This window comes from Hypomesus transpacificus, chromosome 23 (genome assembly GCF_021917145.1).
Source record: "Hypomesus transpacificus isolate Combined female chromosome 23, fHypTra1, whole genome shotgun sequence".
Classification (NCBI taxonomy): domain Eukaryota; kingdom Metazoa; phylum Chordata; class Actinopteri; order Osmeriformes; family Osmeridae; genus Hypomesus; species Hypomesus transpacificus.
In genome coordinates, this window is record NC_061082.1 from 5,056,455 (window position 1) to 5,067,614 (window position 11,160).

General features: G+C 40.4%; 1 protein-coding gene across 4 annotated transcripts; it reads right to left on the reverse strand.

Moving 5' to 3' along the window:
- Positions 1 to 1,227: 1,227 nt before the first annotated feature.
- Positions 1,228 to 8,521, reverse strand: LOC124485121 (NLR family CARD domain-containing protein 3-like). Of its 4 annotated transcripts, XM_047046472.1 has the most exons (13): positions 8,472 to 8,521; positions 8,330 to 8,381; positions 7,818 to 7,943; positions 7,212 to 7,319; positions 6,876 to 6,983; positions 6,579 to 6,686; positions 6,129 to 6,201; positions 5,772 to 5,985; positions 3,825 to 5,634; positions 3,445 to 3,618; positions 3,168 to 3,341; positions 2,870 to 2,916; positions 1,228 to 2,336 (listed from the first exon to the last, which is right to left on the reverse strand). In XM_047046472.1, the coding sequence occupies exons 3-13, from the start codon at positions 7,895 to 7,897 to the stop codon at positions 1,798 to 1,800; spliced, it is 3,435 nt and encodes a 1,144-aa protein (XP_046902428.1). In that variant the 5' UTR covers positions 7,898 to 7,943; positions 8,330 to 8,381; positions 8,472 to 8,521; the 3' UTR covers positions 1,228 to 1,797. The 4 variants fall into 4 exon arrangements, with proteins under 4 accessions (XP_046902428.1, XP_046902427.1, XP_046902429.1 ...); XM_047046471.1 differs by having other exon boundaries at positions 8,330 to 8,502; XM_047046473.1 differs by lacking the exons at positions 8,330 to 8,381; positions 8,472 to 8,521 and adding an exon at positions 7,660 to 7,714 and having other exon boundaries at positions 7,818 to 7,897.
- Between the last annotated feature and the right edge of the window lie 2,639 nt (positions 8,522 to 11,160).

Sequence of the window (11,160 nt, forward strand, 5' to 3'; positions counted from 1 at the left end):
TATGGATGTTTCTTATCGTGGTGAAATTGATTACATTTACTACCCGAAGAACACCCTGCTGCTGCCTGATGCATCCATCCTGGGGTGGCGATTGAGGTTCTGAGATACAAGCTTTCAACAGCCCACAAAAAACAGTGTTCTGATCACTCTGGCCTGCAGCCCAATCACATGGGAAGCCTTCAAGTAGCGTCTACATGATGTGCCACATACGCTCCTACATCGGAGGTATAACTGCAGAAGTTCTAAAGAAATGGTTCAGAGAGACAAGAAGGGCATGACCCTAGTTGTACACACTTCTTTACCTTAAACAGGGAGAGACACCTCTGTCTCCAGTGCGACAGCAGCTGCTGCAGATCCCAGAGAACGGGGCAGGTTTTTGAAACATGGGAAGTTGGCTTTTGAACAGTTCTACAAAGGATGTCTGTTCTTCTGTGAGGCAGACTTGACACAGTGTGGCACTGATGACAATGACTCTTTGGCCCACAGTATACCGTGTACACTCGACACGCTGTGACAAAGGGACTTGACGATTTCTTTGAAATAAAATGCTTCTCTCTGACGGATGTCCTTCTGTGTAGTCACAGAGAAAGGCTGTGCTTTCATGTATCACATCCAGACCTTTGCTAGGTGGAGATCTGCTGTGGCGTACTTATCAACAGGCCAGGTCATGGTGACTGTTTGATTGATGTGTTTACTGCCCCCTAATGGGCACAAGGAGCATGTCCCTGGGAACTGTCTGCTCGTTCACAAGGGTCAATCTCATTTGCTGAGATAGAAAATGAATATCCCTGCATGTTCAGGAAAGAACAACAGTAAAAAGATGGGCGGGGGTGAGAGTGGAACATTTCAATGACACAAATGTCAATTTTCGTACCGAAGCCGGTGAATGATTGATGGCATCAAGAGGTGTACAGTATAAAGCCATGACTGACGGTTGAATTTACATGTGAATGAACCCATGAAGATCTTGAGTTATGCAATAAAGTCATTTCATCCAGTGTTTTCATCAAGATGTACAGTTTCAGTGCAGCTCGACAGACAACATCAGCAGATCTGTATTTAACAGATAGGTCATGTAAATAAGAAGCAAAAGCAACTCACTGAGCTCTTGGTACATGGACTTAATGAGTAAGTCAGGGAAATGTGTTGAACTGTTCTCAGGGAAAACACATGGAACTCAAACCAAGTTCTGTCACAAAAAATGACTCTCCATTAATGTCAAAAGTGTCACAGCAGAATAATGGCAACAGAGCGACCACATTTTATTTCATTAATCACAATAACATAGCTTTGATACATACCGATAAAGATGCATAGTCTCTTAGATACACTGTATTAAACTTGTAAAAAATAACTGAAAACTTTAAATAATTAAGTAATGCTAAAGAGTATAATTTTTTATTACAGTTGAAATACACAAGGTCATTTGTTTTCCATGTCACTAATTTAATTTTAGAGCATTAGACTATCAACCAGAAGTAAAAAACGGACAGTAGTATAATAGTAATTATAAGAACGCATGACCCTGTTTACACCTATACATTGTTTACTGATACTGCTGTAGCGCCTTAGACGGAATATGCTCAGGTAATATTAGGAAGCCAAGGTACGCTTAAACTCAAAAACAACAATTTTAATGGAAAATAGTACACTTATATCATTATTGTTATTATACTATAAAATTCAAACGGATGTTACCACCTTGATATTCAACATACTGACATTTATCCCTCTCCTACAGAGCAACAGCTAGCTACTACGGGCTACACTGCTACTGACAGATTTAGACATGTTAGACTATTTTTCCACCTTACACAAAGACACCGAAGCATAATCATGCCAAACCCTAAAGCCTGGATAGAGAGGCTCAGTGAATGTGGTGTGGAATGTGTGCAGGTGGGTCAGTGTGTCAGAGACACTGTAGAAGGATAGTGTACCGGCTGGCCAGTCCAGATAGACTCCCACTCTTTGGGACGTTTTGGAGGGTGGAACTATGGGCTCCCCCTTCCTATTGTGCCAGGCATTGTAACTGTTGTCATAGACACGTAAACTCCATGATTGGTCGTTGTATCCAAGAGCACAGTCATTCCCCTCTCCTTTTCTCTGGGTTCCTTTGTAGGCCACTCCCAACCCAGCAGATGTCCCAGTCCACTCCACCTCCCAGTAGCACTGGCCAGTCAAACCCTCTTTACACAGGACCTGGCCCCAGTTCCTGAACCTCTCAGGGTGATCTGGATAAGGGTGGACTTCTTTTCCACGTGTCATTTTTGTGTTGTTCTCAGTTAAAGAGATGTGTCTGCATGTTGTGTTTGGATCCAATGTGAGCTCACAGGCATCTGTTGGGAGAGGAAAAAAAAGAAATACTACACAAATGGGCCACAGGCTGCAGTAGATGTATACAACATGTGTGTGGCGTTCTGCGGAAACCCGTCTTTTATAAGCCATAAAAGATCGAAAATCATTTTCTGTCAAAATTTAGATTTTAGATGTTCTGTATAGTTAACACCCTAAATGTCATTGTTATGTACAACAATTATATGATAACTTATGGAAAACCGTTAATTTAAACGGTGATTGGACATGTTAGCTAGCAAGATTTTTAAGCCATGTCAAATCGAATTATGAAATGTATTAGAATCTTTGAATGCAGATTTCTCCCTTATCACTTTTTGACTCAGGTCAACTTTAAAAGATGCAACTTCAGTTGTGATAAAGATATCTGAGTGATTTAAACAGATTTGTATTCAGGAGAGTTTGTAGTTCCAAATATGTATAATACCCAGAAACTCAAATTTTCACCATATTCCGCAGGCCACCATACATATGCTGTACATTGTTATCATTTGTATGTATGTTTCTTATGACTTACATTTCTTCAAGCCAGATTTTAACCAGCACTCCTCACCATTTTCCACACTGTAAGGAAATCACATTACCACAGTGAGTTTTGAATGAGGACTAATGACACATAATATATGGCTTGGCTAACTATGTTTAATCCACTCCTCTCTCGTTGTGTTCAGAACATTCTGTTTCCTGGTGTGATAAACAGATGGTGTGATGGTGGTTCCAGAGCTTGGGGCATTAAACTTGGCTTAATAGAAGAAACAACAGACAAAGGAATTGTGTCAAGCAGAATTATAGAGAGAAACGCTGTATGTTCCTACCTTAGCTTCCGCAGTTGAAAGAGTGGGTCCTCTAACCCAGCAGAGAGCAACCTTTCTCCAAATTCTCCCAGGTGGTTGTAAGACAGGTCCAGTTCACTGAGATGTGAGGGGTTTGACTTCAGAGCCAACGCCAGAGATGCACAGCCTTTCTGTGTCACTCCACAAAAGGACAACCTGAGTTAAAACAGTCAGTTTAATTCACAAATGTAACAGTTGTCTCATGGTAACACATTAGACTTACTGAATATCAAGGTCATCAAGTTCTGAAAGGACCTACTTGAGTGTCTCCAGTTTGCACTGTGGACTTCCAAGTCCAGTAGCGAGCAGATGCACCCCTTCGTCCTGTAGGTCATTGTCACTCAAGTCCAGCATTCTCAACAGTGAGGACTTTGAGCTAAGAACTGAGGCCAACACGTCACAGCATTTCATTGTGAGATTACATCCGTTAAGCCTAAATGGTAAACCAATAGAATACAAAGTATTACTCTGTAGGTTAAATACATACATACATACATACATACATACATACATACATACATACATACATACATACATACATACATACATACATACATACATACATACATGCATGCATGCATACATGCGGCTGTGATTTCTCAATTTTGACAAATTAATTTGAAATTACCAGGTACTTACAGAGCTGTTCTGGAAGATTTGACCACTGGCATAAGCCTTAGAAAACCTTCATCACATCTGGAGTACTTCTTCAGGTCGAACACATCTAGCTTCTCTTCTGATGTCAGCAACACAAAGACTAGAGCTGACCACTGCGCTGGAGACAGTTTAGCCTCCGAGAGACTCCCTGAACTCAGGTAGCTTTGGATCTCCTCCACTAGAGAATGGTCATTCAGCTCATTCAGGCAATGGAAAAGATTGATGCATCTTTCTGGTGAAGGAGTCTTCCGGATCTTCTCTTTAATGTAGTAGATTGTGTCTTCATTGGAATGAGGGCAACTTCCTGTCTGTGGTAGTAAATTGCTGATGAGAGTGTGATTGGACTGCATGGAGAGGCCAAGCAGGAAGCGGAGAACCAGATCCAGGTGCCCATTCTCACTATCTAATGCCTTGTCAATAGCACTACTGTGTAAGACAGTTATCGGGGCATCTTTAGGTTCTTCAAGTTGTCTGTGGTTGTCTTGTGCAGCCATCAGATTGATGTTCCTGTTGTTGAATGTGTAAAACACATAGAGGGCTGCCAGAAATTCCTGGATGGTCAGATGCACAAAGCAGAAGACCTTTTCCTGATACAGCCCGTATTCCTTCCGGAAGATCTCTGTGCACATACCTGAGAATACTGAAGCTTCTCTGACGTCAATTCCACACTCTCTCAGGTCCTCCTCATAAAATATCAAGTTGCCTTTCTGCAGCTGTTCGAAAGCCAGCTTCCCAAGTTTTATAATCATCTGTTCGTCCATTTTGTTCTGGGGATCTGCTGCAACTTTCTCTGTCAAACTGGAATACTTCCGTTGTTTGATCAGAATGTTAGAGATCAAGAAATGTGAGTACATCTGGGTCAGGGTCTTGGGCATTTCTTCACTTTTTGATTCACTCAACATTTTTTGGAGAACTTTGGCAGAAATCCAGGTGAAGATGGGGATGTGGCACATAATGTAGAGGCTCCGTGAGGACTTCACGTGTGTGATTATTCTACAAGCCAGAGACTGATCGCTAACCGTCTTCCTGATGTACTCTTCCTTCTGTGGGTCGTTAAACCCTTGTATCTCTGTCACTGGATCAACGCACTCAGGAGGGACGCGACATGTAGCAGCAGGGCGTGATGTTATCCAGATGTGAGCAGATGGAACAAGATTCCCCTTGATGAGGTTTGTCAGCAACATATCTACAGAGGCAGACTCTGTGATGTCACAACAGCTCGTGTTGTTCTGGAAGTCCAATGGGAGACGACACTCATCCAGACCATCAAAGACAAACAAAATGTTGTGCTTTCCAAAGTCTGAGATCCCACATTCTTTAGTCTCAATGAAAAAGTGATCAAGGAATTCCCTCAAACTTTGCTTTTTACTGCACATCATGTTCAAGTCCCGGAAAGGGAGCGCAAAGATCAGCTGGATGTCATGATTTGCCCTTCCTTCAGCCCAGTCCAGCATGAATTTCTGTGATGAGACAGTTTTGCCAATGCCAGCAACTCCCATTGTAAGGACAGTTCTGATACTGGTGTCTTGATCAAGTGAAGGTTGGAAGATGTCATTGCATTTGATGGCCCTTTCGTGTTTCCCTGGACTGCTAAATGCTGCCTCTATCTGTCTCACTTCATGCTCGTTATTGACCTCCCCACTTTTACCCTCTGTAATGTAGAGTTCAGTGTAGATCTTGTTGAGATAAGTTGGGTTTCCTTGGTTGGCAATGCCCTCAAACACATGCTCAAATCTCTTTTTCATATTCAATTTGAGCTTCTGTTGGCACACAGCAAGCTCACCCAAAATACCTTATAATGAAGCAAGCAGTCATCAGTGTGATTAGTTTCAAACCACTCGTAATTCTTAAGATCTACAGTGACAGTTTAACTACTGGGATTTAACACTAGAACTTTTCCACAGGAGGAGGCAACAAAAGAACACTTACTTTTTTCGAGCACGTCAGCGAGATGTTTCTGGTTCATGTTCTTCAAGAAGGTCAGTGTGATCTTCAAAGCCCCTTCTCGGGCACTGCTCTCCAGCTTTATGTCATCACTGTTCACTAATTCATCATCCTTCAGACTCTCAAAACCTGGACTGAGAATATTCTTAAAAGCCTTCAACTCGCTCCTCACAAAAGTGATGATATTATCTTCAAGTACCTGTGACAAAATAGAGACACAGTTGATTGACAAGGGGGCGATATACAATACAGATAACTTTTCCCTGTGCAAAGCTTTACCGGGCTTGGGTAATTTAATTATGCTAACTTACCCTTCCGACTATTATATTCAATGATTCTTACCCTAAATACTGAAGACAGGTCCATATTCTGACACTGGGCGTTCATCTCTAAGTCTAAACTCCCCTGCATGTCACTGGGGACAAAAAAAAGAAATTGCATAACAGTACTTAACCCTACAATTCATACTACCCATATTATTCACACAAGCTCACATTCACACTCACACGTTAGTTACAATTTTCATTTGATTAATTCAGCAGACATCCTAAATAGAACACAAATAGAGCGTACAGACAATCAGTTAAAAGAAATCCACTGCAGTCCAACTTATTTTACTTACAGATGTTCGATCAAAATTATAATTTGAGTGAGTGCATGGTGACGGTCTCCCTTTACGATACAGAAAAGTCTAAACAATAGTATTATAAATTGAGCCAAATTATTATTAGATAAGACATGAGAGTTCAAATAAATACATAAATAATTCAGAAGAGACTGCATTTGTCTTACTTGTCAGTGGAAACATCTTTATTGAAGTGGTAAGGCCGGTCCATTGACTTGTCACTCTTGATGGATACACAACTTGGTGCAGGGCTGCTGGGTGTTGCTGGCTGAATCCTGTCAGGAGAGAAAATAAGATGGGAGTATAGAACAAGCTCTCCAAATGAGGCAAGATCAATTGTAAACCACATTCAAGCTTTGTGTAAACAAGATACACAATAGTTATATGATGTGAGGCAAATTATTATCAGATGTGACATGACAGTCTAAATACATAAATAATTCAGGAGAGAGAATTTGTCTTACTTGTCAGTGGAAACATCTTTATTAAAGTGGTAAGGCCGGTCCATTGACTTGTCACTCTTGATGGATACACAACTTGGTGCAGGGGTGCTGGGTGTTGCTGGCTGAATCCTGTCAGGAGCATAGAGAAAATATGGTAGGCGTGTAGGACAATGAGAATAGCACTCTCCAAATGAGGCCAGACCAAACCTAGACCACATTTATTCTTGTGTAAAGAGGATATACAATAGTAGGCCTAATACGTGAGACAAATGATTATCAGATGTGACATGATGGTCTAAATAAGTAAAAATGAGTCTAAATGAATACATAATTCAGAAGAGACTAAATTTGTCTTACTTGTCAGTGGAAACATCTTTATTGAAGTGGTAAGGCCGGTCCATTGACTTGTCACTCTTGATGGATACACAACTTGGTGCAGGGCTGCTGGGTGTTGCTGGCTGAATCCTGTCAGGAGAGAAAATAAGATGGGAGTATAGAACAAGCTCTCCAAATGAGGCAAGACCAATTGTAAACTACATACAAACTTTGTGTAAACTTGGGTTGTGTATATTAAAGAAGTACTTTTAAGAATCCTCTAAACTCACTAATATAAAAGGGATTTTTACATCTATATCATAATAAAGTTATGGCATGATAACAATGTGTTCATTTATGATCAACAGTGTGTATAATAAACAGAAATGGTGCTAATGGTACGGTATTTGCTATTTTGAAAGCTGCATGCATGCCTGTCTTAGATGTAATATTGTGGTTTATATCACAGAGAGATAGCATATACACTTACATGTGATGTGAAATACTTTCCTCTTTGCAGAGCAGAAATCTGGGTGAAAGTGCACCTTCATGGATGATTATGTGGTGAGAGGACAACTAACATATTGCCTTATTGTTGCCTAAAAAGGTTTATTCAAAGTATACAAACCGTTTCTATTCTTTACTTACCCCTGTGCTGCATTGTCATGTTCAGGTCTCTCTGTTAGTTTAGATTTTCTCCCTTCATCTCCCTCCCCAGGGAAACTCATTGTGGAGTCAATCAACAATTTTTCTTTTTAGAGTTTATGCACAAATCTGCACAAAATATGTAAACATTAACAGAACAGATAAGTTGATAGTGAACCCAAACTTGTGTGTTCAATCAAAGTATAGGAAGGCCTATTGCTTTGTCATAACATTCATATTGTTAAAGCAGTTTCAATGGTGCAGGTCATGTGCCGTAGAAGGAAAGGCTCTCGCTCTGGTGCAGACGATTCTGCCTTGGCACGTCTGACGTAGACATGATGTGACATTGCTTGAAAGGGATCGTCCCCTTAGATATGATCATAGCTAGGAAACGTGACAAGACACACTGCACCACATTCATAACACAACAACAGTTAAATTGGACACTCAAAACAAATACCCAGTAAGTACCGTATAGGCTACCACTAAATAAAGGAAACATTTAATATATATACCTTTATACCAGTCCACGCTCCACCCATTCCACTTCTCCTTCCGTATTTTAGCCTTAAAACAAACGTTTATCTTAGAATTAGAGTAACATATCATATGTATTGTTTGGCAAACAGATTGTCAGTGTCTTCCTCAGTGGCGTACTTGTTAAACTGGCCTGTTTCCTCTCCAGTCTACACAGGAAATAGGAGCTTGATTTACTTTCCCTTTCGCTGTTCACAATCTGTCTTTAAAGTGACAGATCAAAAACAACAAAAAAGTTGTACAATTACAGTGTTGTTCAACACACTGACTTATACAGCTGTACATATCAGCATGCCAAGATCAAAAGTATTTTCCTTGTGTATTTGGTGGAGGCTGAGGACATTTCTTGCCAGCCTGTATTTTACCTCAATGATGCATCTAATGAATTCCTGGCTACATCAAAGCCCTCATTCGCCCTGCGCTGTGTGTTCTTTCTAAAACAAACTTCCTTATTCCTCATTTACATCCCCGTGCTCCTCATCCATTATTTACTCTGGGACTCCCAGATGAACCAGTCTTTCATATTCATAAACAAGTTTTTTCCTAACAGAGAAAGCTGATATGATGATGAACTGGCCAGTGTTTACATTCATATGAAATATGAACATGTTGGTATAAGCTGTTGGCAAAGTATGTTTATTATGTGAAAGTTTTTATTTTTGTTGCAAAGTGTCCTTTTTAATTCAGGCAAAGAGAAAATTGGACTATTAGTCTTGATTAGGTGTCTGAGTTTAGTTTCAGAACTGATAGTTCCTACCTCCCCTGGTCACAAAAAACACAGGAAACCTCCATCTAAAACCAACTGAAACAACAACTCAAGGCAAGATGGAATGCCACAGAAAATACATTCAGTCATTTAGCAGACGCTCTGGATAAGCGACTTACAGTAAGTACAGGAATGTTCCCCCCGAAGCAAGTAGGGTAAAGTGCCTTGCCCAGGGACACAACGTAATTTGGCGCGGGCGGGAATCATCCCTAACCGCTCAGCTATCTGACCCCCAGAAAATACATTCCATTGCCCTTTACTTAAAACCGTACAGTTGTCCCAAAAAATATTTTAGAGTTCATGAGAGTTCATCAACGTTGGAGTGTGAAAGGAGTTGGATAATATACATTTGCATGAAATAGCCCAAATGGCCCCTCTGTGTCTCTGATGTACGGCTCTGCAGAGCAGGGCGGCACTGTACAGAGGAGCAGCTGCTCTAGGGAGTCATGGAGAAAGGTCAGTGTAGAAGGGGTGATCTGAAAACTCATCTTAACATCATTTAACAAGAACTCTGGGGGTTTAGAATGTGGAAGAGCTTTGGTCTGAAGACTCTAATCCTGCTCTAGAGAGGAAGGAGCGCATTAGAGGTAATGTAGGAAATATGAGGTATTATGTTTCTTATTAATCCCTCTATAAAATCTGATGTGGAGAGAGAGAGGGACCTGAATTGGAATGACCAATTTTAGTGGATGAGGTGAATGTGTATTTTTCATTTGGTGCATATCAAGGTTGTAGCCATGGAGTCAACATTGGGGGGGACGAAATCTGCTGGGGAGTCTGAGGGTCTGAAAACTGTTTACATTTATTTATGAATATGATTGCATTTGTTTATGATAATTTTGGACAGTGTATGTGGTTGCCTGTCGTAGCGTAGCACATTTATATTTAATTTATATTATTTTTATATAAATATATTGGGGGGACATTTTAACGAGATTTGAATATTTGGGGGGGGGGCATATTTGGGGGGGGGGGTTGTGTCTTGTTTGGGCGTGGGGGGGGGGGGTCTTATTTGGGGGGGGGTGTAAATGTGTGTCCCCCTAATATATATATTGTGTTTACGGCCCTGGTGAAGATGAACCAAATGGTATTCATGAGATTATAAATGCCGGTGTTCAGAAAGTGATCTGGTAAACACGGAACATCCGTAGCCACATTAGTCAGTAAATAATATACTGTAACTTTGTACGCATATCTTTTTTGGGTGTGATGTTATTATCATAAATAATGTATCTGTGACATTGTGAATGTTGTAATTGGCATAATTTATCAAATTGCTATAATTGCATGGGTTATTTCATGGTTGCAGGACAGTCATGCACCTTAATGCCAGTTGCCCAGATCCATTAACAAAACTGTTGGTATATAATATTTAAAAAAAAAAAGAATCTGTCAAAACCAAATACAGACGCAGGGCATTGTTGTTATGAACATTTAAATAACACTGATCATAAATATAACACTTAAATAACACTGGTCATAAACATAACATTTAAATAACACTGTTCATAAATAAACCATGGTGCAAATCTGTCAGTGTGAGTATGGCAGGGTTTTTTCATTGTAAGGTATCTCTTAGGTTGAACTGAAAAGAACCTCAAAAATGATAATTGTCGTAGAATGACTCTAGATTTTTTTAACAAACTGCTGTTGATTAGATGGAACACACAAACGGGTGAACAATGACCCCAAGACCACACGGTCATCTAAACATCCATTGCCATTCTTGGCAATATGATTCTCTCTTCTTCCACCAAGAGCATGAATAACACAAATGCATAGACATGGACTAATGTTTGCTCTTTCTTTCATATCTCACGTCTAAGAGGCTGACACAGAGAGGAAGTACATCAGCATTATAGCGGTGATCTCACTCCCATTCAGTGTGCAGACAGCAGGAGAGGCTGCAGATAAGGGAGGAACACAGAGAAACATAAATAGCCAAGGGAATGGAGTGTCAAAATTAGGTTCTGCCTCGTTGTTATCGACTACACATTTTCATCTTTGGCTGAACAATGTTTCTGTTATAATGAAATTCTGTTC

What these genes read in the sequence shown, in the direction of transcription:
- LOC124485121 (XM_047046472.1), bottom strand. Translation starts at nt 7,897, where the DNA reads ATGAGTTTCCCTGGGGAGGGAGATGAAGGGAGAAAATCTAAACTAACA. An exon ending in AAAGATGTTTCCACTGACAA is followed by an intron (nt 6,687 to 6,875) that starts GTAAGACAAATT and finishes CTCTCCTGACAG; the next exon opens with GATTCAGCCAGCAACACCCA. An exon ending in AAAGATGTTTCCACTGACAA is followed by an intron (nt 6,202 to 6,578) that starts GTAAGACAAATG and finishes TTTTGTCCCCAG; the next exon opens with TGACATGCAGGGGAGTTTAG.